Source organism: Mus musculus, chromosome 19, assembly GCF_000001635.26.
Source record: "Mus musculus strain C57BL/6J chromosome 19, GRCm38.p6 C57BL/6J".
Taxonomy (NCBI): Eukaryota; Metazoa; Chordata; class Mammalia; order Rodentia; family Muridae; genus Mus; species Mus musculus.
Window position 1 is genome coordinate 11,801,113 of NC_000085.6, and position 26,964 is coordinate 11,828,076.

Here is a 26,964-nt window from a genome sequence, read left to right on the forward strand (position 1 = left end):
CACTTTCAGTCACTGACTGAAAGGTGGCGCCTACCCACAAGCTGAGTTCGGCACTGTGGAGGCTTATGGCCAACTTTCCAGTCAGAACAACACAGTCAGGCTAGCTTCAACACAGTTCTTTCTTCCTTTCTTTCTTTCTCTCTTTTTCTTTCTCCCTCCCTCCCTCCCTTCCTTCCTTCCTTCCTTCCTTTCTTTTTTTAATTTATTTATTTTATTTTATTCAGTTTCCCCCCTCCTTTCTCTCCTACCTGCCCTGGTATATCAAGCTGCAGTGAGACTAGGGACATCTTCTATTAAAGCTAGCCCAGTAGGATTCAACCCAGTTCTTTTTTTTTTTTTTTTAATATTTTTATTAAGTATTTTCCTCATTTACATTTCCAATGCTATCCCAAAAGTTCCCCCATACCCCCCCCCCACTCCCCTACCCACCCACTCCCACTTTTTGGCCCTGGCATTCCCCTGTACTGGGGCATATAAAGTTTGCAAGACCAATGGGCCTCTCTTTCCAGTGATGGCCGACTAGGCCATCTTTTGATTCATATGCAGCTAGAGTCAAGAGCTCCAGGGTACTGGTTAGTTCATAATGTTGTTCCACCTATAGGGTTGCAGATCCCTTTAGCTCCTTGGATACTTTCTCTAGCTCCTCCATTGGGGGCCCTGTGATCCATCTAAAAGCTGACTGTGAGCATCCACTTATGTGTTTGCTAGGCCCCGGCATAGTCTCACAAGAGAGAGCTATATCTGGGTCCTTTCAGCAAAATCTTGCTAGTGTCAACCCAGTTCTTAACTGAGCAGATGAGCAGCCATGAACTGTCAAGTTCTACTCTATTCCATTTGGGGGAATCTGGAGGTTCACTTTCTATACCCACAATCCAGACTGTGGAAAACTCCTGAATTACCCCTCACAAAGAAAATGAGGTCTTTGTTTCTTTCCAGGGAAATGAAAAGATAAATAGTGTGATGATTTGTATACGCTCAGCCCAGGGAGTGGCACTATTTGGAGAAGGTGTGGCCCTGTTGCAGTAGGTATATCACTGTGGGTGTGGGCTTAAAGACCCTCATCCTAGCTGCCTGGAAGCCAGTATTCTGTCAGCAGCCTTCAGATGAAGATGTAGGACTCTTAGCTCCTGCTGTACCCTGCCTGCCTAGATACTGCCATGCTCCCACCTCGGTAATAATGGACTGAACCTCTGAACCTGTAAGCCAGCCCCGATTAAATGTTGTCCTTATAAGAGTTGCCTGGTCATGGTGTCTGTTCACAGCAGTAAAACCCTAACAAAGAGAGACAGAAACTTCAGTGACAGTCAGACTCGGGGGCAGTGAGGAATTAAGTGCTGTTCACTGAGTACATACATGCCTGGCAACATTTGGGATGTTTTATGAGCATAATCAGACCCAATGCAACCCTGTAGAAAATCACGATCTAACCAATCCCAGTTTACAGATGAGGAGAATAAGGTTCAGCAGGCTAAGGAACATTCACACAATCAACAGCTGGTGAAAAGCAGGCTGACTGAACCTAAGTATGGGAACCTCCGAAGCCATCGTTTCTGTTGGCATCTTGACACACTCCTGCCTCATGCTTCCACCTTTCAGTGTTACTATAACTCAGTCCTGTAAGGCTCACATGCTCACAGTACACACGAAGCTGTAGGCATGAGCGGCTTTACAAATATAAGCCCGTAGCATCTTGTTTTCTCTGTCACCACCAAAATTAAAGCAACTAGAAAAATTTTAAGAAACAACAAATTTCACTGATACAAATCAAAGGCCTAAAGAAACAGTAATTTTGGTTTTACTCCTAGCTGTGACAATGTATTTAAATTATATAACTTTAAATAAGAAAAGACATCATTAAAATGTTGTCATGTACTTAAGATATTACAAGTCTCTCTTTAATTACATATAACTTACCCTCTGCTGACTTTTCAAAATCTTTTTGTTTTTTTAATTTTATTTGCCTGGGTGTTTTGGCTACATGTATATATGTACCAAGTGCATGCCTGGTGTCCACAATGGCACAAGAGGACCTTGGATCCCCAGCACTGGAATACAGATGGTGTGAGTCACCTCATGTGTGCTGGGAATCCAACCTGGTTCCTCAAGAAGAACACAAAGTGCTCTTAACCAACCACTGGGCCATCTCTGCGGCCTCTTTCTTCTGACTTCCTTAATAGGATATAAAGTCGAGATACTCTCAAGAATTAAAAACAGAATCTCCCTGGAACTGCTCTGCCTGCCCATCTGTTCGTTTGCCAGCATTGAAAGATCTGAGGTTTCTTTATTCTTACTGAGGAAATTCTGCTTCCTCATGTACGTTCAGGAAAAAACAAACAAACAAAAAAAAAAACAAAAACAAAAACAAAGGGAAGGCTGCCCACCTCAGAGAAGAACTCGTCCATGAAGGCTGTGTTGTCAATGGCAATCTCAACCTCGTCCGTGTCATCATCCTGCGTCAGCTGCTTCTACAAGAGACCAGAGCAGGCCAGAGTGAGAACCGAAACACAATAAACAGCCACTGTAACTGAAGGGGTTATATTTAAGCACACACGCACACACACAATTTTCTTTAAAATGAATAGAAAGCTACTATTGTAATGCTCTGGAGTTGCCTGTAATTAAATCCAAGCTCTATCTCCTGACTGTGCAAGGGAAGAAAGAAGGGACAAGTTATTACCCAGTTTATCAGACCTGGGGTACCTTAACTGTCAAAAGCTAATAGCACTACTCCATAGAGTTAGTAATAATAGCACTACTCCATTCAGTTAGTAATAATAGCACTACTCCATAGTGTTAGTAATAATAGCACTACTCCATACAGTTAGTAATAATAGCACTACTCCATTCAGTTAGTAAACAAGTAAATGAGATAATCCGGGCAGTGGTCATGCATGTTTTCAATCCCAAGCACTCAGGAGGCAAACAGCTAGAGCTCTGAGTTTGAGGCCAAGCCTAGTCTACAAAGAAATTTCCAGGACAACCAGGGCTACACAGAGAAACCCTGCTAAATAAATAAATAAGAAAGAAGATAATGAACATAAACATATGCACACAGGATCCAGTACACTGTACAATTAAGGTCTTGGTTGTTGTTCATCTGTCTTGTTTTGCTTTGTTTTATACTGGGGGTCAAAACCTAGGCCTTCACATGCATTAGCAAAGGGCTTGTCACTGAACTTCATACCCAGTCCAATCTTGTGGCTATAGGTAGAGGCATTTTTGTAGCTTACTCTAGTTGAAGAAGCTAAAATTTGGAGAGGTTTAGTAACAGGCAGACTCTAACCTGACCATACTGTTTAAACAAGTTCCAGGCAGTTCCTTCAAAGCATGAGCCACTGATTCTCACAGCTGGGGTAAAGATTTTTCCATGCTTAGAAACTACTTATTGCAAAGAAGATCAAGTTGTTCCCTGTGCACGAGCTCATGTTTATAAGGAAAGGGAAGTTCTTTCATTAGTCCCCAGCCAACTTCAGGGAATGCAAGCCTCCTCAACCTCATTCACCTTCCTCCTCAGCATTACAAAATGGCTCTCTAGAGGAAGTGACCCCATCCCCACCCAGCAACAAAAGCCTGAGCTGTCTCCACATTGTTCCTAATTGCTCTCTCCCAGACAAGTACTATCACAGGGCACTGCTGACTTCTAAGCACACCAAATACTGGCTGTTGAAAGTGAAGGCCAAGAACCCTTACACCTGACTCCACTACACCTTTCAATGCCTTACAGCCTTCTACATCTAGCTATGTCACCCTCAAAGGCTCAGAACTCCACAAGCAAGAAAGTAGCCAGGCCTCACGTCACCTGTTACCAATCCGACAAATCCATAAATTCCCATCAAAATCTGCAGCCACCTAGGAAATCTCTTCAGCATCTCATTTTCTGTCTGGTCTGGAGCAGCCAGCATCTCAAGCTTCAAAGCTGCATTCAAGAGACTTGAATCAGAGGGTCCTCCTACTCACTCCACAACTATCTCCTAAAAAAACTCTAATTATGTCCTCCTGACACCCAAGGTCACATAATGACAGCTCATCTCCTAGGACGAAAATCTCTCTGCCCAGAAAAGCATACAGGGCCTTTATAATGCAGCCCCACCACACTTCTCCTTCAACGCATTCTTGAGATCAGCCATTTGAAATGCCTTGCACTTCATAGACACACCATTCCTTTACGTGTAGCATCTTTCTTTCCATGCTGCTATACACACAGGAATTCTAACCAAAAAGCTATCCATCCAACTACCAAAATCTTTTTCATCTTTAAAACTCACTTCAGACAGCCCAATTTTGTCTCTCCCATGCAAACTTCCAAACCTCCCTTAAGCTCCCACCACTCTGTAAAGATCCTCCACATCAACCTCTATGGCCTACTGTCATTTGCCCCTCTACCCTTCAGTCTGTATCCGGTGACTACAAACTCCGGGAAGGACAGGGTTATCAAGTGCATCTCTTATAATACATTCAGTGAGGGCTGGAGAGATGGCTCAGAGGAAAAAAGAAAGAAAGAAAGAGAGAGAATGAAAGAGAGAGAGAAAGAGAGAGAGAGACATTCAGTAATATATCTATCTGCCAGCTGGGACACCTTCTGTGGAACACTTCTTCACCCTTCCCACCAGATTCTGAGAAGGCCACTGGGGTCACTTAAGCTCCCCAAGGAATTTGAGTTGTGAGAAGAGCCTGAAGAGAGTGAAGCCTAGTAAGCTAATGGCAGCACCCAACAGAGCTGCCCCTTTCCTTTCCTGAGCCCCACTCCCCTTGTTTGTGGACAGGTTTTGCAGATCTCAACTTGTATTCTTTCAGTTAGCTCAACAGTTCTTTTGTTCATTTAGCCAAAATCAGCCTTATCACCTGCAATTGAAGGGCAACATCATACTTATGGCTTAGGTAAGAATGGCCCCCACAGGCTCATATATTTGAATGCTTAGATACCAGAAAGTGGCACTATTTGAAAGAATTAGAAGGATTAGGAGGTGTGACATTGTTGGAAGAAATGTGTCACTAGGTGTGTGCTTTGATGTTTCAGAAGCCCATGCCAGGCCCAGTCTCTATGTCTGTCTGTCCGTCTCTATCTCTCCTCTCCCACATTCTCTCTTCCCTACCTCCCTCTCCCCCCTCTCTATTCCCCCTATCTGCCTGCAGATTAGGATGTAGATCTCTCAGCTACTTCTCCAACACCATGTCTGTCTGCATGCCCACAGTCCCCACCATGCTGACAATTACAGTAACCTCTGAGACTAATTAAGCAAGTCCACAATTAAATGCTTTCTTTGTAAGAGTTGCCTTGGTCACGATGTCTCTTCACAGCAAGAGAAGAGTGACTAAGATACATGTCAATAATCTATTCCATATTTCCCAAGTATTTAACAGAAAATTAATCACTTCTAGCTGAATGTATACCTGGTATTCACACTATTCACACCAGGGAGTGGCATTATTAGGATGTGTGGCATTACTAGAATAGGTGTGTCACTGAGGGCATGGGCTTTTCGACCTTATCCTAGGTGCTTGAAAGCCAGTCTTCTATCAGCCTTCAGGTGAGATATAAGACTCTAAGCTCCTCCTGCACCATGCCTACCTGGATGCTGCCATGTTCCCACTTTGATGATAAAGGACTAAACCTCTGAATCTATAAGCCAGCCCAATTAAATGTTGTCTTTGTAAGAGTTGCCTTGGTCTTGGTGTCTGTTCAAAGCAGTATAAAACCCTGACTAAAAAACATACATATACAGAAACACACATACACACACAAATACACAAACACACACATATACATACATACATACATACATACATACATACATACATACATACATATGCTGAGTGAAGCACTGTATATGAGAGCTACTTTTCAACGGCCTCACCATGCGTCTATGTGTCATTAGGGTAAAGCAGGACTTTGGGAGCTGAATGCAACCTTAAGGATGCCTGACACTAACGGGATTACTCTGGATTCTGGATCTCCATCTTCTCAGGTTCTTTAAATGTTTAGCCTCTAAATACATAAAAGTAACAAGAAGATTTAACCCACATCGGAAAATACAAAGAAGGGACCATGGCCACATGCTACCTGACATCACTGGACCCAGAACTATTCTCTGGCTTCTTTCTCTACAAACTATCCCAGGAAGAGGGTGGGGCTCCTTTCCTTCTGATTACAGGTGGCTGTGGTAAATCCAGGTTCCTCAAAGCCCCCCTTTGTTTCCCACCTCAGGGAGTAAGGCAAGGAAAACACACCCTGCCTTTTATCCTCTACCCCATGACTGAACTTAAACAAGAGAACATCAGCATCAGTATCAAAGAATCAAGGCATGTGGTAATGAGGATGTTACAGTAGCTGAAAGTTCAGCCACAGAGGGAAAACAGTGTGCAGGAGAACCACAAGGCCAGCCAGCTACTTCCTCTTGATGTCTCTCCTGTGGGGAGATGAAAGATACCACCAACGAATCTGGCAACAGCAAGCTACCCAGTTATCTCCCCTCCTCAAGCCTAAAGTATACTCCAAATTTCAAAAACAACAGCTAAGGCCGACTCCTCCTGCACAGTAATGATTGTTGAGAAGTCTAGAATGCAACCCTAGGTCAGTTACATCAGCTTACAGAATAAATAGATGTATTTGCTACCTATAGCCACTATTAGGTACTTGGTGACCATAAGATACCCACCCCCTTTTTTTGCACATCATATCAACAAATCCCATCTACATGTTGTAGCTAAGAAACTGGACGTCAGAAGTTACAATTAGCCAAGGTCTCACGGCTGCTGATTTGTAGAGATGCAGCTTGGGCACAGGGCCTCTGTCCTAAGCCCTTCTTATTGTAATGCTTCCTACTCGAAGGCTACCACCAGCAGCAGCCTGGAACGTGAAATTGGCAGCTGGGGCATGCAGGAAGCACCCTTTGCTGAAAGACTGGAGCTATAGAACTTGGATACAATACATGTCTTTGTTAAACATTGGTTTTTCTCACAAAGGAAGGACCGAAGCCCTAAGTTCCCTACTGTGGTCTGGGAAAGACTCAGGATACCTCAAATGTGCCTAAGAAACCACCCAACATAGTCAAGGAAGGGGAGCCCAGCAGGAGGGCTCCAGCGCCCCACAACCCTCTTCAGTGTGCAGGAACAGTTTCCTTCACTGGGACTTAGAGATGAAGGGAGGGGAATTGGGGGATAGAAGGGAGGAAGAAAGATGAATCAATAAAAGAAAGGAGACACCTGGTCTGCCAAAGACAGACACCACTATTCATGGAGAACCAGACACACGGACATGGACACACACACACACACACACACACACACACACACATGGAGGGGCCAGTCTGAGTACTCTGTCCCTCTTCTTTGATTTAAAGAGCCAGACAGTCCAAGTGAGTGTGTGGGCTCTCAATGGGTCCAGCAAGTGCTCTGTTCCCTACTGAAGGCTCAGATGATCCTTTTCCAATGCCCAGCTCTCCTAAGGACAATTTTCTTTAGTACCAAACCCTCCCTATGAAAACACTTCCTCTTTTCCCTGAATTTCATCTTCTGCAACACCCTTGTCATATGAATAAAGAGGAAATCGGCAGATAATGATACCCTAGTGAGCCTCCCGCTTTTACTTTCAACATCTGTTCTAGCTGAGCAGTTGAAGGCAAAGCAGTGGCTCTATCTAAAAGGAGGAGACCTGAGGAATAAGGTCATTATAAGATTAGTCCAAGACCAGCAAGCCAGAGGACAAGAGCCAAAGTCCCAAAGCTTTGTGCACTGTCACAACAATGACAGTAGATGATATGTATGTATATGTATCACGGGTACTTCCATGACTTCAAATGTGTTATCTAAGTCTCACATCAATCCTCTAAGGGACAAATATTTCTTCCCTCACTTACAGATATGGTTAACTGCTAATTAGGTTAATTAATTTATCCAAAGCAATTCAGCTATTAAATAGCATCATTAGGACTCTACTCTAGCAGAGGCATGGGAGCTCACGCCTGTGCCTGCTCTAGTGTCTCAATGACATATCTTCACCTATTTTAGAGGATGCTACATCTAAGCTAGATGACTCTATATGCTCAAATGGAAGCGATATTATGCATGTCTTCCTACCGCTACTCATGAATATAAACATACGCAGGTACATATGACTTCTACAGTGAAGACTCAGCATGGCACCTCACAGCTATGAGCTGCCATCTTGAACAGGTTACTTCTCTCTGCCTCCCATTTCTCAATTGTAACATGACCTGAATACTTTGCTCACAAAACTCTTGTAAAATCCAATCAGCTATTACATACAAAATGTTTAGAGCAACTCTGGGTACACATTACATGTGACTCCAATGCCAGTTCTCAGAGGTCACTGAGGAAGAAAGTCATATAACCAGAATTTCATTTATTTTAAGCCTTTAAGCCTTTGATGTGAGTTTTAAAAACAAAAACAAACAATAAAAAACAAAAAACCCAAAACCGCTCTGAACTGTGCCCCAGCTATACTCTCACAGATGTACTACTCTCATTATCGTTCATTTCTAGTGCTTTGTCCTTTCGGTTTTGATTCATATTAAGAGTTATTTAGAAAGAAGTTTTTGAAATTCCAATGGGTAAACCTGGGGGAGTATTATTGCATTATTATTTTAAGGCTACCACTGATTCATATGCTGTGGAATTGAAGGTTTTCTCGTATCTTAGTATAGGGTCAACATTTCTTAATCGTCTATGTATATTTCAAAATACCTTCCATTCTACTTGTTGAAACAAACACTGAAATCCCATCCCCAGATTGAGTTAGTGCCTTCCTTGTTTTGATTCTCAAGACCTACGCTTGCTAGATCCAGAGTAGAACAGTGAATGTTCTCAAGAGAGGAAGGAGGTGGAGGGAGGCCTTGTGGGTAGATGCTACAGCTATAAATCAAGTTAGGAAGGTTAATTCCTTTAGAGTCACTCAGCTAAAGGACAATGCTCATTTCAGACCTCTCTTTGATACCTTCTAATCTTCATTACCACATTAACTTAGAGAAGGATCTCAAGGTTTCATAATCAACCTGCACACCCAAAATACTCTCCTTCTCCCCTGCAGGCATGGGTGTTCCTTCACTCATCCTCCAGGGAGAACATCTAACACGTGCCAAGTCATAGCTCAAGTGCTGGAGGCTCATGGGGCAAACTCAGCATCTCGGGCTCTCCAAGCTCTCTCCAGCTAAACTGGGAGTTGCCTGGGCAAACAGATAACTACAATACCACATGAGGAGGGGGGAGGCAACAATTATAATGAGAAATTATACACAGGAGAAGACAGAATGCCCAACCTCACCAGAATACAGACAGCCTGTCGGAGATGGAAGCTTATGAGAGACTGTTTGAAGAGCAACATTTGAGAAAACTGTGACAACCGAGGATTTACCCAGAGGAAATTTCCAGCAAGGCCGTCTGAGTGAGAGGACCACACCCTGCATTCTCTCTCATCCTTGAAGCTGTTAAGAGAAAACTCACAAAATAGTTTCTTCTTCCTCCTTCTGAGCTCAGCTTCCCTTTAGGTCTTCTGGCCCCTTCCCCAGCCTCCTTCACTTCTTTTCTGACATTCACTTCTTCCTCCTGTCCAATCCTGGCCACTGAGTACCATTCAGGGATTCAGAGAGGAAGGAAGGAACAGACAATATCTTATTCCCTCCTCACTCTGTAGAATTCTTCCTTTCACCTGGCTCCTTAACCTCCTTCCCAGCATGCTCCTCCTGTAATACTCAAATCACCACAGCAACAGGCAGCACTGACTGACAGTCAAGGCAAGATGAAGACTCTTCTAAGGTATGTACTTTATACCATGGCATTTAATCCCTACACTAATCTTCTAGGGACTGGTGCTGAAAGATGCCAGCTACCTTGCCAAGAGTGTGTGCCCAAGCCAAGGAGGCCTGTTCTCAGTCAAGTTGGAGAAATTTCCCTCACCACCGCTGACTCCACCCCAGCTGCAGCCCTGGCCCAGGGACAGGAATTTCCAAAACAATGGAAAGCAGATGTCATGTCAGATTAATGTAGTAATGAGGATTATTACATGATATCAAAGAGAGACCTAGAATGAGCATTGTCCCTTAGCTGAGTGACTCCAAAGGAACTAACCTTCCTAACTTGATTTATAGCTGTAGCATCTACCCACAAGGCCTCCCTCCACCTCCTTCCTCTCTTGAGAACATTCACTGTTCTACTCTGGATCTAGCAAGCGTAGGTCTTGAAAATCAAAACCAGGTAGACACTAACTCAATCTGGGGATGGGATTTCAGTGTTTGTTTCAACAAGTAGAACATAAAGCAAGGTCATGAAAAAGAGAAAAGAGGGGGAAATTGTGTGGGGACAGAGGAAGCACAAGTGAGTACAATGTGGTATCCTGGCTTAAATCCTAGAACAGAAGGGATTTAGTGAGATAAAAGAAATAAATGCCCTGGTGTTTAGTGAAGAATCTTGTGCTGGTATCACTGTCTTTGTTTGATGAATGTACATTGAAAAGTGAGACGAGCAGAAAGGATCCAATGGACAGAGGCAGCCGACCCCTGTTGTTGAATTAGGGGAGGCTGAAAGAAGCAGAGGAGAAGGGCGATCCTGTAGGAGGACTAGCAGTCTCAATTAATCTGGACCCCTGAAATCTCTCAAACACTGGATCACCAAACAGACAGCATACACCAGCTGATATGAGGCCCCCAACACGCATACAGTAGAGGACTTCCAGGTCTGTGTTCATTCAGAGATGATGCACCTAACCCTCAAGAGACTGGAGGCCCCAAGGAGTTTAGCGGTCAGGTGGGATGGAGGGTGGGGACATCCATGTGGAGACAGGGGGTAGGGAGGAGTGGGAGATGTGGAACAGTCTGAGGGTGGGTTGGGGGGGGGGGCAGATAAAAATAGAGTGTAAAAAAATAAATTTAAAAAAAAAAGGAAATTACCTTTTTTTTAAAAAGTAAGCAAACCTGATGCTATATCACGCTTCCCTAACCCAGACAGCTGGCATACCCAGACAGTACATGCTCTACTAATCTCTTTAGGCAGTAGCTGTACTCTGGCTCCGCACACACTGGGAAATGTTGCCATAGAAACAGCCAAAGGCCACAAAGCAGAGTGACCTAGCAGGAAAGACAGTGGTGGGAAAAAGCTGAAGTGGGGCTGTGCATAAAGGAGGCTAGAGATAAAGCCGGTCTGGGACTACAAAATCTGCAGGTAGCTGAATTCATCAACAGCATTAACTCAGTTCACCTACTGAATGGCTTGGAACTCAGCTTTCTACCCTCCAATGGGTAAGACCTGCAAACTAATACAATAATAATAATACTATGTTAGCTATATGGCTGTATTTGTATCAACAGAAAAAAGAATCTGTGGAGTCAGGGAATGCAGGGTTAATGGATTTAGCCTGGGAAGCTTTCCCACGGCGATGACACCAGAGCCCAGCATCAGGGGATGAGAAGGATTTTACCAGAGAGAAAATGAAGTAGCTGGGTTTTCACTTAGGTATCCATATGTTGTCTGCCATTGTCTTTCTGATCAAAGACAGCCTCTGTGACTTCTTGAACTGGATTGTTTGTTTGTTTGCTTGTTTGTTTTTCGAGACGGGGGTTTCTCTGTATAGCCCTGGCTGTCCTGGAACTCACTTTGTAGACCAGGCTGGTCTCAAACTCAGAAATCCGCCTGCCTCTGCCCCCCAAGTGCTGGGATTAAAGGCGTGCGCCACCACACCTGGCTTGAATTGGAATTTTAATAAAGGGAAGAGCCTTGGAATTTATCCACCTTGTGTGTCCACCAGTGACTTTTCACTTCATTAACAAAGTTATGGATTCCCTGAGTAAATGTTCTACTCCAATCAGGTAAAGCCTCACTAACCAGAGAATGGAACAAGAAATAAGGGAAGAAGAATAAGGGATGTGTAAGAGCCAAGCTGATGCAGACCAGCAGGCAGAGAACATATAATGTGTGACTACCATGCAGAATACTGGGTACTGGGGCCCCAAGGACTTATTGCTTGTGGGGGAGGGGGGAGATACACAGTACAGTGGGGGTGGTCAGATACAGTGTGGGAAGATGACTCAAAAGGCAAAACAAGCATGTTCATTCTTGAACCCATCACTTCCAGGCTAAGCATGCATGTCAGTCAAATCCAAGCCTCACATGCCTCGCCTGTAAGAGGGGAATGACACACACCACCACCTCATCTTGTAGAATGGAGATGACTGGAGAGAAGGGAAAGTCCTGGACAAAAGCAATCTGCTCAATAAGTGATGCTTGCTATAGTTCACATGACAAGTACATGAGTCACCAGTCTTACTTAAACAGCCGATATGGAATATAAAGTGTCATTCATTAAGAAGCCAGTGAAGCTGGGTGCAGTGGCGCATGATTAACTCTAGCACTTGGAAGGCAAAGGCAGGCAGAGTTCGAGGCCAGCCTGTTCTACACAGTGAGTTCCAGGACAGCCACAACTATACTGTGAGACCCTGTCTTGAAAAAAAAAATGAAAAAGAAGTTAGCAGAAGGTGGTTTCAAACCCTCTATGTAGTAATGATTAAAAAAAAAAAAAAAAAAAAAAAAGCACTAACTTACTTAGTTGCAAAATAGCACACAGCAGCGGGCCTGGATAGAGAGTATCCTAGGATGCAGTTAGGGAGTGACTGTGGGTGAAGAATGAGCCTGGAGAGTGGGGCAGGGGCAACAATGGTCGGAAGGAAACAGTGGGAGGAGAGAGGACAGCGTGGACGGCTCCTGCCAGTGTCCTAACCTCCCCCAAGCTCAAGGGAATAAAAACAAAGTTAATCCCCTTCTCTGGTCCCAGCGTTTCTCTCTGGCCTCCCGCTGATGGGCCTATAATCCCCACTCAATCCCCGTCACTCTCAGCAAAACATCCCTCCCAGGAAATGAATCCTCCCAGGCACAGAGAGGAGCCAGGAAGGAATCCAGACCGGTTAGAAAACCTATTACTGAAAAGAGACAAAATCTCAACAAAGGGCAGTTTGGTATGCTAAGATTCCTTATGACCCAGGGCACCTGGCACTGGGTGGGACTGGGCAAGCACTTAGGCTCAAACGCCCCTTATTTCTGACAGGATTACCGCAGAGCTTCGTTCCTCAGAGACCCTGAACTTCCTGTGGGGAAGGACATGTGCAGGCTGTTAGGCAGCAGCAAGACCAAGACAGGCAGAGCAAAAGCCCAAGCCTAGGCTGCAGAGTGACTGATTCAATACTGTTCCCTAATGGTCTTGGACGTAGAAGGTCGAATACATCCAAGTCACTTCAGTTTTGCTTGGTAGGTCTGTAGGGAGGCCTCTGAAGTCTTACTACTATACATCACTGGCTGCTCTGTTTTCATTATGAGGTTTTACCTCATCTCTCTTTCCATGAAATGTATGTTTTCCCTATCTGACCTATTCTTTAAAATAAGGACTTTGTACCGTAATTCTGTCAAACCTCATATGCAGCAAGATACACACAGTTCTAAAAGTTCTGAATTATGATGGCTAGGATGTAGTGTGAACACACACACACACACACACACACACACAAGCTCCTTTTGATGTTACAATGCATGTTTTTATGTTCTTAATGCTTTGTTTCACCAAAGGGAGAAAAAGGGAGAAAACCTAGGATCCATGTGTTCTTCCAAATAAATTCTATTTGCATTTGAAGATACCAGATTCAAAGAGGGATCTCCACTCAAAAACTACTGCTGGAAATGGCACCGCAGACTCATCTCCTATCTCCCAGTCCAAAGGGTCTTCCTGTGGTTGCTTCTATCCCAAGAATTACGCATCATGCTATCCAGTCCTCTGTTCTTTCTACCCAACTGTGAACCTCCTACGCTCTAGAGACAAATGTTGCTCACTGATACATCCCAGCATCTCAGCAGGGCCTGGTACACAATAGGCAGTTAGTAAATGTTTACTGAGTAAAATCAGGACCACACAAAAGGTTCCTGGGTCAGGAATTGCCCAGCAGACTCAAAGTTCAGTTACTGAGAGGTGTGTGAGAAGAGCAGGAGGGCGGGGTGCAGTCACTGCACATTCCCAGCAAACTCCTAGATAAACAAGAAAACGCTGATGGCAGCCCCTCAGGAGGCAGTCAGGAGATGAGCTAAGCCAGGTCCTGTGACCACAGCCTTAGGACCATATGTGGTTGAGGGTGGACATTGCTCCCGGGGAGTTAAGTGTGGCCAGTTCACATGTACTGTAGTAGATGACCATCACAGATTATCTCATTTCACCTGCACAGAGACCCTGAGGGGAAGACCGCTGATCACCTTGACAGGTGTGACTCCAAGGCACCAATCCTTGTGGACTCCAGAACAGTAAGACAAATAATACTAATTAACATCTCACAGAACCATACACTCCTGGGGTTCATGGAGGCCTTCAATCTCCTATCCTTCATCTTCCCTCTCCAAGAGATGCTCAAATTCCTACAGAGATCAACACCTCAAAAGTCTCCTTGCCTACCTCTCATGGTAGAGGAATCTATTCAGCTGGCCTGCCCAATCCTTGAGCAGCTAATTACATTTGTTTAAAAAAAAAAAAAAAAAAAAAAAGATACTTTCTTAAAGATTTCTGATTTCTACCCCATGTCTTCCCCTCCTGCCTACTCACAGTGAAACTTACCTGAAGCACATGACACAGCCCCCAGCTATCTGAAGAGAGCTATCACCCTCTCTCCCCTGGGTTTAGAAAGACATTGCATAGGCTTCTCAATGGGAAATGTATTGCAAGCAGGTTAGCAAATCTTTCTTGTAGATAACAGGAATCAGAAACAGATCATACCCTATCTTGTTACCAAAGAAAAAGGTGGTCGCTGGGGTAAAGGACAGTGTAGAGGAAGGGGATGACACAACACAGTATGGTTGGTAAGGCACACATACCTCAGTGTTCTTCACAGAAACCATTAATAATGGCAGAAGCACAGTCTGAGACCAACCGCGTTTTCTATTTTACAAAGGCAGCATCAAGGAGCTTGGAGGCGAGTGTACCTACTACTGATGCTTTGCTACATGGTCATGCTGTCAGACTGCCTTCTAAGTATTTATGTTCATGGCTACAGATTAGGGCTGCCCTCAACCTTAATCAGAGGACCTTCTATGGACAATGGGCAGCAGCCCACGCAAAGACTCCTAACTACTCAGTGTTGAAAATGAGCAGCAGTTGGGTGTTCAGCCCTAGATGGGCTATTTATGCTATTACCATCCAGACTCCTGAGCTATGGTGAAGAGAAGGCAGAAAGGACTGAAGAGCCAGAGGATGGGGAAAACGCTGTGAGAGGCTGTCTTCAGGACACAACATGGCTGTAGCACACAGAAGTTGTGACTGCCGGCACAAAATCTAGCCACGTGACATTCCATCACAGATTGAGGGCTCATGAGGCTCCCTCCACCCCTAAGTGAGGAGCCATTGGCAGTCGCCGGCTTCTAGGGAAAGGGGGAATCATTTTTCTTCCTTCTGGAGTGTGTCCCCTTGGCAGGCCACCCATGCTCTGGTAGACAGCCCCATACTGATTTGCATGCAGGCATCCTTTACTGGACTCAATTGATTATGTAAAATTTTTAAAGAGAAAAGGAAAGAGAAGACATGAAGGTACAAGACTGTTAGATGTACGGGAGGTTATCTGAGGATAGAGGAGGGAGGATTTGGGTCAGTTATCAAGATACATTGTATCCGTGAATGAAATTGTCAATAAATAAGTAAGAATAATCAAGAAGAAGCAGTGGCTGAGGCAGCAGCAGCACAGAGGTGAAGTTGCAAAAGGATCCCGGCTACTAAGTGTCAGGGCCTCAATTAGAGAAGCCTTTGAACTTCAACCCCATCCTCTCTGCATCGCACTGCTCCAAAAGGACAGCGACCTCCCTGTGGTTTTAGAACACTACCATAAATATAGCACCAGCTAGCACCTCACTTGCATTAGCCCTGATTTACAGAGGCTAACCCTGCAGGGCTGAGAGGCAAAGGAACGTGTTCCGGTTCCCTAGAAAAATGCCTTGTTCTTGGAACTCAAAGCTCACTTAAGATTACTTTGTTGACAACCAACTACTGAAAAGAGCCAGGGAGTATCTTAGTCTCAAAATAGATTCCCTGACTAAGTAAAGGGAGCGGCCTCTGACTGCTGTTCAGCTCTGAACTCTTTTTGACAAGGGGCATCCCTGCCATCCAGGTTATCCCAACTACAAAAGAGCACCAAGTAAAGTTTGCCCCTCAGTTAACCAGGATGCCCTGAGGCTCAAATGTGAAAAAGCAACTTTGGGGCAGAGGCTGGCTCCCACAATAAGCAACTGTCTCTTCCTTCTCTCATTTCTCCATCTCCCAAACCTATTCTACAGCCCAGGACCCAGAGCATGCAAACAGGGTGAGGAAGATCTCATCCCTGCAAGGGAGGAGAAAGTAAAACAATTACAACACCAACATTTCTATTTCAAAACAAAAAAAGCCAAAAAAAAAAAAAACATTAAGTTATTAGCATAAGTCCTAGGCGCCATACAAAGGGCTCTCCTGCAGCTCACTTGCTTTTAGCTTGCATACCTACTCATTTTACAGATAACAAAACTTAAGCTTGGAGTTTAAAGGGTAACCAGTAAGCAGTAGGGCCAGGGCAAAGCCCCAGTGCTAATGCAGACTAATACTTCCCTACTGTAAGGAGCTCATTAATCACCTGGGAAGACTCGGTGAGACCTTCACCAGGTCTAGTCTGAGATCTGAGCTGATGCGCGCTTCTAGGCTAGCTAGGAGGCAGACTCCACTGTGAGTTTCCAGGGCTGCACTGTTATATCCCATTAAGTGGCAGCCTGTATCACCGGGTGGGTTCCTAAAGTTTCACACTCGCCCTGCTCCATAGAATGTGCTCAGTAACTTACTAAATGAATCTATACCTCCAAAAATTGATGCTTCAGCACTTCCCTATATCAATCCCATTATGTCATTCAACCTTCATAACAGACCTATAAGGAAGGAAGATTCTCCCTTGACCGACAAGGAAATAGGCTCAAAAGAGTAAGTGACCTAAGCTTTTCAGCTTTTGTGCGGCAGACGACCACAGCTGTCTCCGGGGGTACAAGACAAAATAATTACAGACCACTGAATGGGAAGAGGGGTGCCATCTCAGCACCTAACAGGCTCACCGCTCCGGAAGTCACCCGGAACTCTCAACTACTCCGGGGATGGAGTAGCCCTGCCCGGTGCTCCGGGAGGGAAATAGAAAGGAGAGGAGGCCGGTTTGGGGCACAGTGCCAGGCGGCAGAAGACAGCTGGTGAGGTGAGCCCCCTGACTTCTCCATTAGCCCCGCTGATTTCAAGTCCCCGAGTGGGTCCAGCTCTGGAGGAACCCTGTCCAGCTTTGGGGGAGAAGGGGTAAGAGGGTTACGGGCGTCCAGGGAAATCGCAGCTAGGTGATGAATCACCGAGCACATGACCCTGCAGGGGAGGGGAGGGTGCAAAGCTCCGCGGGATGAGGCGGGGGCTTGGGCGGAGGGAGGCCTAGCGCGCAGAGCACCCCTGCGGCCTGGGTTAGGGGAACTAGGAGAAGCCCCTCTCCCACGCCACTTATCCTGATGACCGATCCCCGCAGCCCGGGGCCCGCCTGATCCCCCAAGCGCCGCGGACTCACGGCCTTCAGCTGCTCCAGCCGGTCCTTCATCCTGGCCCAGGTGAGGGCGGCGGGCGCCTTGTCTCAGGTGAGCGCGTCCCAAGTGAGCGGCCTGGAGCGGCGGCGGCTGCCGGCCGGGGCGAGAGAGCTGCTAGAGCGGGCGGAGGCGGGCGGCGGCCGCTCTCGAGGAGGAGCGTCCGAGGCCACCGAGGTCCGCCGCGCCGCCCCCTCCGGCCCCCGCCGGCGCCGCGCTCCAAATCCGGCTACGAGACCGCGCCGGCTCAGGGCTCGCCCGCCCCTGGGCCCGCCCCATACCTGGGCCGCTCCCCGAGCTCCTGCTTAAAGGGCCAGCGCGCTCCAGCGCCGGAAGCATTCCGGGCACACCTTCCCATGCCCCTCGAAAGGCAGAAACAAAAAAAAAAAAAAAAAAAGGCGGGGGTGGTCTGTCTGGCTTCGATTCCGTATTTTCCGCACTGTTCTTATTGTTCGGCCCTCTGCGGACTCCTCAGGTTGAAGACAAGCTGGTTCCTGCTCCCTTTGATGAGGGAAAACGTTCCGATGATGCTCAAGAGATATTCCGCCTTAAAGAAGGGACCTGTTGGGTATAAAATCTGTGCGGTTCGGGCTCAGAGACTTGTTCCCGTAGGGCGTAACTGCAGATGAGATGCCCTGGATCGGGCTGCGGCGAGGAATTTGGGGATTATGATGCTAGTGGTTGTGGGGCCTCTCGAAGTCGTGTAGGCGGTCCAGTCACCTTTTACTAACAATTTGAATAACTTGAGGGAATCTAGGAGAGTCCGTTTCCATAGCTATATAAATCAGAGGCTGCTTAGCAATTTTCTGCTTAGCCTGTACGAGAAAAGAAGCAACTGACTTTTAACTACCGGGCAGAGTTGTAGGATAAAGACGTTTGTTTGATTTGGAAAACTTAAGCCCACCTCTCTCCTCCTTGCTGTCAAGAGCCCTGGGATTTGAAGAATTTTTAGAAAAGTGTGGTTCTTCTCACTGCCCTTCCTCTTCAACGGTGCCCCTATTCCCTTCCCCTCCGTATTTGATTTGGGGATAACAAATGGCGTATCGACCAGAGTAGTGGTCAACAATTGGCGCTAGTGAAGACTTGGTCTCAAGTTCGAGAAGTATCCTCGACTTTGTGTTCAATCTTAAAGGCCATAGATACTTTCTAATTATAACCGGACTTTACCCTCTGCGATGTGCACGCTCCTACTGACTTCCTCCGCTGCCATAAAGGTAGTCAAGTAAGGCAGGGCTTGAGCTGTTAGAGCCAACTATGCGGTAATCAACTCTAATCCTCTATCTGACCTCCGGCTCCTGTCCTGACGCTGGCCCAGCGAGGACTGCGAAAGTTTCCACGCCCCCTGGTGGTCGTAACCCTACAGCTAGGGCTTGAACACCCCCACCCCAGCCCAGCAAACACTTGGAAAACCTTCCGCCACCGAGCTCATTCTCTAGCATCAGCCCTTAGGTTTTCTCCTTTCAGACAGAATCTCCCTGAATTGCCCAGGCAAGCTTTGAACTTGCCATTCTCCTGTTTCAACCTCTCCAGTAAGAGGGGTTACAGTGAAAAACTCTCGAAGTGTGGACGTCTGAAATCTGGACAGAAGTGAGGAAGGAGGATGGATTCATTTTGAAGCAAGAACAAAGGATTCCAGTTAAGACGCGATTGATTTTAGGCTGCAAAAAACGGCCCTGCAGTAAAGAACACTGACTGGAGGACCTGGGTTCAATTCCCAGCATCCACATGGTGACACACAGTTCCAGGGGATGCAACGCCCTCTTCTGGGCTCTGCAGAGGTTACACACATGTGGTATACAGACATAATGCAGGCAAAAACATTCATACAAGTAAAAAAAAAATTTTTTTAAGTCCCAGCAAATTATTTTAAAGGATATAATTGATTTCAACAGGGAAAAAATTGTGACTCTCATGCAAATATAAAATGAATATATTTTAATGTTTTAGCTTATTAGTGAAGCAACCAGTAAGAGGTTAAACTCATTCAGATCCACAGACAAACAGCAGGAAGGCTGGCATGAATAGGTTACTTGATGCAAAACTAGCTCTGGGGATGGGAGAAGAAACCGTGCTTCTCCTGTACACTAAGTCCTTATAATCTCCATGAATAGAAGCACTCTGCTTACTACCGATATCTAATTTACATAGCTGGACAATAGCTGTGATACAATGAAAGTCACAGACTATTATAGAATCAGAAAGGTGCATTAGATAAGGCCACCATAGGATACATAGCATGGAACAGCTTTTTGTTAGTGGTCACTGGTCATTTTAATTTGCTCAGTTTTTCTGTATACTCCCAAGGTAGTACCTTCCATGACTGAATGGTACCAGCTCTGTTAAAAAGTTATTATACAGAACAAGTTTTCTTCCCTATTACTTCTTGCCTTAATCCAGACACTTAAAAAAAAAAAAAAAAACATAAGTCAGAGCTTAAGAGATAGCTCAGTCAGTAAAGTGCTTCCTCCACAAATATGAGGACCGGAGTTCAATTCCCAGAACTTATAATAATAATAATAATAATAATAATGATAATAATAATAATAATCAAACACAGTGGCACATACTGGTAATTCCAGAACTGGGAAAGTAGAAACAGTGGATCCCTGAGATTTACCAGCCAGATCTACCTAGCTGTGAGCGCCAGGCCAGTGAAAGACATTGTCTCAAAAAACAATGAATGGCAGGGGGCGGGGAGGAGGGACAAACCTAAGGTGTTTCTAAAATTGGATGTCTTGAATTCCACCACCCTTAGAATATTCATTCTATTCTTAGAATTGAGGGAATCTACCCAACACATAGCACTAAGTACATATACTTAAAAGAAATTGGAGACATCTCAAACTAATTACGTAGCAGCACATCTAAAAACTCTAGAACAAAAAAAGAGAGAAAGAAAGAGAAAGAAAGAAAAAAGAAAAGAAAAGAAATTACACCCAAAGGGGGTACATGTTAATAAATAATCGAACTCGGGGCTGAAACAAATACAATACAATACAGAGAATCAATGAAACAAAAGTTGGTTCTTTGAAAAAAAATCAATAAGATTGATAAACTCTTATCCAAATTTAAAAAAAAAGGCAGAGAGTATTCAAATAAACAAAATTTGACATGAAAAGGGGGACATAACAACAGACACTGAGGAAATGCACTCCACCAAATTGGAAAATGTAAAAGAAATGATTAATTTCCTCAATAGATGCCACTCACCAAACTCAAATCAAGATCAGATGAGCAACTAAAACAAAGCTATTACCCTCGTGAAAATGAAGCAGTAATTAAAGTCTCTAAACCAAAAAATGCCCAAGGCCAAATGGTTTGAGTACAGAATCCTACCACACTTTGAAAAAATAGTTAAGCCACTCCTCTTCAAATCATTCCACAAAATAGAAACAGAAACATTGCCCAGTTCATTGAGGCCACCGTTACCAATAAAGACATACAAAGAAAGAGAATTGCATTCCAATTTCTTTATAAACATAGATGCAAAAATTCTCAATAAAATACTTGCAAACTGAATCCAAGAACACATCAAAAGAAATCATTCACCATAATTAAGTCGGCTTCATCCCAGAGATACAGCGATGGTTCAATATACAAAAATCAGTAACTATAATCCACCTTACAAATAAACTAAAATTTAACACCTCTTCATGATAAAACTTCTAGAGAGATTAGGGATACAAGGAACACATCTAAGCATAATAAAGACAGTTTACAGCAAAACCATAGCTAACACCAACATAAATGGAGAAAAACTCAAAGCAATCTATAGCTTGGACCCGCCAGCAAAATAAATAAAGACACAGAGGCTTTTTAATATTTTAAAGCTTAGGCCTTTCAGCTGGGACTGTCTCTAACCCACTAATCCTGGCACTATATCCCACCACTTGGCCAGCTCTCCCTCTCTGCTCCACTCTGTTCACCTCCCTCCATTCACCCCCATGTCCCCTGGCAAACCCCACACCCCCAGTCTCATTTCTTTTCCCAGTGTCCCTTCTCTACCCAGAAGATCTGCCCTTCATTTCCTGCCCAGCTATTGACTGTCAGCTCTTTATTACAACCAATCAGATGCAATTCTTGATTGCCTTAGGCGGGTAAGGAAGAACGAATATTTACAAAATGTGAGGCTGGTGCTGTCTGCTAGTACAGAATTAACAATTGAGTATGCAGAGACATACCTTCACACAGTGTACCCCAACAGCAATCCCACTAAATTCAGAAACAAGACTAGGTTGTCCATTGTCTCCATACCTATTCAATAAAGCATTTTAAAGCTTAGCTAGAGCAACAACTGAAGGAGATCAAGGAAATACAAATCGAAAAGGAAAAAGACAAAATATCTTTATTTGCAGATGGTATGATAGTATACATCCAGACTAAGGGTTGCTCCCCTGGTTGCTTTCTCAGTTTTGCAATACATGTCTTTGAATGAAAAAAATAAAAAGGAAAGCACATGACTTCTAGGTAGGCTGGAGGAGGAAGTTTATTATCAGTATGTGACTGAGAATAGCCAGAGGCAGACACATCAGGGAGTCCAGAGTGGTCATGACCTAAACCACGTGAGGTGTTGGGGAGGGGAAGGGAGGCCAAAAATACATAAGGAGCCAAAAGGAGGGTAGATCACCAAAATGTCTGAATTATGTAGGGAATTGCTGCTGAGGGAAGGGCAACCCAGGCCCTGGGCTGGAAAGTTCTGGGTAGAGGGTATCCCTGTAACAGGTAGGGACTGAGGGATGCTGGGAGAACCTGGAGGCCAGGTCCACTTTGATATGTTAAATAGGCACCTCAGCCACTGTTCGCTGGTTTGAAACTTAACAGGCTTGTAGATTTCCACGTTAGAAAGCAAAGGCCTGAGGAGATTTCCAGCCTTGCATCCATCCAGGTCCCAGTTTCAGAACCATTTGCAAATGAAAACAAACTCTTCTTATGGGAATGCCCTGCAGTAGACGACCAACAAATAATTAATTCAGTGGCATCTTTGGAGATTCTTTGTCTTCCAGTGCCATGACAATGCTTTTCTCTTCAATTTTCTTTTTTAAAATTTCATCTTCTTTTTCTTTTTCTTTTCTTTTCTTCTCTCTGTCTACCCTACAGGCCCTTTGTGTAAGCACTGTGTCTAAGCTGCACACCACAAGTACCTGGCAACAGCCAGGTATGCTCCTCCCCACAGTTACCTGGCAACAGTATAAAAAGGGTCTGCTTGCCCTCGCCTCCCTCTCTTGTCTTCTTGCTCTTGCTCTTCCCTTCTTGCTCTCTGTCCCCTTGCCCCTTCCCCATTCCCCTTCCCCCTCTCTCTCTATGTGCTCATGGCTGGCCTCTCCTCCTCTTCTCCTCTACTTCCTCTCTCTCTCTGCCTTTCTCTACCTCTACTACCCTCCTAACTCCCCTCCCCATGCCCTGAATAAACTCTATTCTATCCTGTGATTGGTTCTTCAGGGGGAAGGGATGTCTCAGCATGGGCCTGCGGAGGCATCTGCTTCCTCCATAGTTCTCCACACATCCACTAGAACACATCTCCTTTCTCTTTATCACTTTTCATATAGATTATGCCTGCCTTCCAGTGTGATGCATTGATGGGATTTCTGAGTGTGCAAATGAATGTTTCTGTTTCTTGGTTCTCTTCGGCTCTTTTCCTTCTTTTGTTCAATACTAATGTTAATTTTTGTTTTACCTTATTGTATTTTAATATTATCTCCTAGAAGCCTGTTTGTTTTCTAATGAGACAGAGAGGGGGTAAATCCAGATGGGAATGAAGGGAGGAAGGGACTGGAAGGGGAAACTGTAATCAGGATGTATTATGTGAAAAAAATATATATATATATTTTCAAAAAAAAAAGGAAAAAGAAAAAATGAGGAACTGAAAATTCGTGGAAATTTTCAGTCACATACACAATAATATTCTCAGTATTCACTGACAACATACCTCTGATCAGTTGATCAGAGACTCAGGACTGAGTGAGGGCCAGTGGACCTGCCATGCAAATGGAAGGAGCAGAATTGGATCCCCAGAACCTACGGCATGGAAACCCACGGCCTGGGGAGGCTGAGACAGGAATCACTGGGCCAGGTTGGTTTCCTAGACTCACTGGAATCCATGAACTCCAGATACACCAAGAGACCCTGCCTCAGTGAACAAAGTGGAGAGTTATAGAGGAAGGCACTGACATCACCTCCTGGCCTATGCATGCACACCTGTTGTGGTGGTCTGAATGAGAATGCCCACCCCCACCCCACCCCTGCTCATATATTTGCAAGCTTGGTCCCCTGTTGATGTACAGTTTGGAGGGGATTAGGAGATGTGACCTTGTTGGAGGACGTGTATTACTAGGTGTGAACATTGAAGATACAAAAGCTCACAACCAGGCCCAGCGTCTGTGTCTCTGCCTGCTGCCTATGGATCAAAATCTAAAGCTCTCAGCTATTGCACCAGCAACATGCCTGTCTGCTTTCTGCCATGATGAAAATGGACCAACCCTCTGAAACTGTAAGCAAGCCCCCAATTAAACACTTTCTTTTATAAGAGTTACCTTGGTCACAGTGTTGCTTCACAGTAATAGAACTAAGACACACATGTGCTCCTGCACACATGATGAAAATACCCATTTACACAAGTGCACATATGCACAGAGCACATGTCCATATACATGCAAAACAAAAAGGAGGTTGCGTTCTTCATTTATATCAAAACTACATACTGGCAGTTTCAGGCAGTAAGCAACCCTGTGGTAAGCAGGTATCATTTTGATCAATATCATAGTGATCACAATTGTCTGATCATACAATATTTTTCCACCTAAATAGTGTAAAAAGTACTAAATCTTTTTTTTCCTGCCCTGGCTCCTGGAATGACTTGGAGACTAGTTATTTATTATGAAATGCCTAGGCTATAAGCTTTGGCTCATTCTCTGACGAGCTCTTAACTTATTTAACCATTTAAACTATTCTATGTCTACCACTTCATTAGTTCTGGCCTGATTCTTCCTTCATGTCTCCTCAGAGCCTCCCTGAGTTCATCTACCTGCTGGCTTACATCCCTATCCTCGGTCTGTCTCACACATTCTCTTGAATCTCTCGTTTGTACTCTCCTATTTCCCAGAATCCTCTCCCTTCCTGCCAGTGTCCAACATCCTATTTCCTGCCTTAGTTCATTGGCCATGGGCTTTTTTATTGACAGGTGATGCTTATAAAAGATTTTTCGCTACATTTCCCCCTTTTAGTAAAAGGCTCTTTTACATCAATACATTATATACAGTATTAACAATTATGAAAAACAACTTTTAAGAATTATATTTACAATATCTAGCCCATTTGTATTTAGCAACTTTTGAGAAAGTATTCTACTATCTGACCTGTGTTGGTGAGTTAGAGCTCTGATTTAAATCATTTTCTATCATAACTTGTATAGACCTTACAATATTTTTCTAAACCCTGACAATTTAAGCTTCAACCCCATCAGAGACTTGATACAGAATAATTATTACTTGAGTATGAAGGGAGTGCAGAGCGAGCAGCTTAAGAACCATGAAATGACAGTGGCTTCTGGCTGCCTGGACAGTCACCCAAAAATTGTCTCTATAGTGTTAGAGCATCCATATTCAGCCTTCAGGCCTAATGTGTGACAGACTTTTTGGTGAAGCAGGAATTATGAAGGACTTGCCTACCTTGCCATTGCAAAGCTTGGCAGCAGACTTTCCTGCATCTTGCTTGTCCAGTTTGGACAGTATTCTTTCTGCAATTGATGAGAGGGCATTTTCCCCTCAGTGGCAGCTTGCCACACATGAAACAGACTCCGAATGGAGGATCTTTGATGCTCATCATCATCTTCACTGAGGTGGAATAAGGGTGCTGCTAGGAACAGACCTACTTCCTTGTCAAAAAAGATCTTTTAATAATAAAACATCTTTAAATGCCATATCCTGAAGATCACTGAGGTTTTTGAAATCTATCTATCCATAGCATATCTAAATTGTTTTTAGCTATTTACTATCTATTCAATTTTGAAGAGATATGTCTGCAATAAATTAGACTAGTATATAACATGACTATGAGTTTGATTATTTATTTCTTATTATTTCTTATTTATTTATTTATTTATTTATTTCTTATTATTTCTTATTTATTCTAAAACATTTGAAATAGCAGATTTTAAATAGACTAGAACATTGCATTTTTAAGAAGTACATAAGTACAATACCTTAAACAGAGTTGATACATAGTATGTTGTAGCCAAATATAACCTTAATTTTGTGTCAGTATACAAAGATCTATACCAATGTATGATTTTTGGCTTATTAATAAATTGTCATTGGTCTAAGAATAGATTCAATAATCTACCCCCTCTTATATTATTTCTACATTATTCTTATTTCTCCCCCTTTTTTCTTTTTATCTCTTCTCCCCCTTTTCTCCCTAACATTAGATAGGAGAGAGAGAAAGATAGAGGAAAATAAAGAGAACTCCTTGAGTCTAACCTCCTTTACTTTGTTTCCTCTCTGATCCAAGACCTTTACAATTTGTAACCAATCCCTTAAATGACAAGAAATATTCATCATCCATAGAACCACCAAAAACCGTCCATCCCGCATCTTGGGAATGGGGCATAGTTTTCTTAAAATTGCTTCCTGCTAATTTGAAGAGTCATTTTTCTTTCTTGTGAACCCAAGAAAGTAGGAAAATGGTCAAGTCTTAAGAAAGCTAGATGAAACAGTTATTGTACAGTTTCTGCATGCTGGGAAAGTTCAGGCTTAAGTAAATTCCCTACTGGACCAGTCTGTAAGATTGGAGTAATAGAGATTCATGAATTTGAGAATGGGTTGAGCAGGAGGATATGGGAGGAGTTGGAGGGGACAGAGGGAGAGATGGAAATGATGTAAAAACAGTACTCACATATGAAATACTCAAAGGAACTCAAACTTTATGCAATGGGAATCATGGGAGAGGTCAGAGTAGAATGTTCCTGGCTTAACACTTGTCTTGCTGCTAGTTTTGACCTTTCCCATGTTCAGTATACAGGAATGCCATAAACATCAGACTGGAGAAAAGTCGAAGATTAGACAGATGTTACATATGATGACTGGGAGAGCAAAGCTATGTTCACTATGGTGTTTCAGTTTTAAAGTGACAGGTTATATCATTCGTGTCTGCTAATCCTCATAGCCCTCAACATTTAGATTCTTTAGGTATTCTTCATCCCCATGTTGAAGAATGAGTACCCTGAAGTTAAAAACAAACAAACTCCACCATTGAATAGTAATGAGACTGGAAAATATAACTACATCAAACCTATAGCCAGCAAGCCCCCACTCCTCATCTCATTAAGTCGACATAGCATCTCTACTTCCCAGTGTCTGAGAGGATCATTCATAATGC

At 44.0% G+C, this 26,964-nt stretch overlaps 1 protein-coding gene and 1 long non-coding RNA gene across 17 annotated transcripts in view; one reads left to right on the forward strand and one right to left on the reverse strand.

The window, feature by feature from the left end:
• Positions 1–20,457, reverse strand: part of Stx3 (syntaxin 3) — a 46,452-nt gene extending 25,995 nt beyond the window's left edge. For 9 of the 16 annotated variants that reach the window (XR_003952774.1, XR_001782567.2, XR_003952771.1 and 6 more), the window contains exons 1-2: positions 17,580–20,457; positions 2,382–2,465 (exon numbers count right to left, since the gene is read on the reverse strand). Coding sequence is in view for 4 of the 16 variants with exons in the window: in XM_006526844.4 (XP_006526907.1) it covers positions 2,382–2,465; positions 17,580–17,609 (114 nt within the window). In the remaining 12 variants the exon portion in view is untranslated. The remainder of the gene's footprint in view (positions 1–2,381; positions 2,466–17,579) is intronic. The other 7 variants (NR_153433.1, NR_153434.1, NM_001360386.1 and 4 more) reach the window with 1 other exon arrangement.
• Gm41810 lies at positions 14,558–21,165 on the forward strand. Its single transcript, XR_003952942.1, has 2 exons — positions 14,558–17,228; positions 17,541–21,165. It is a non-coding gene; the product is annotated as a predicted gene, 41810 (long non-coding RNA).
• Positions 21,166–26,964: the final 5,799 nt, after the last annotated feature.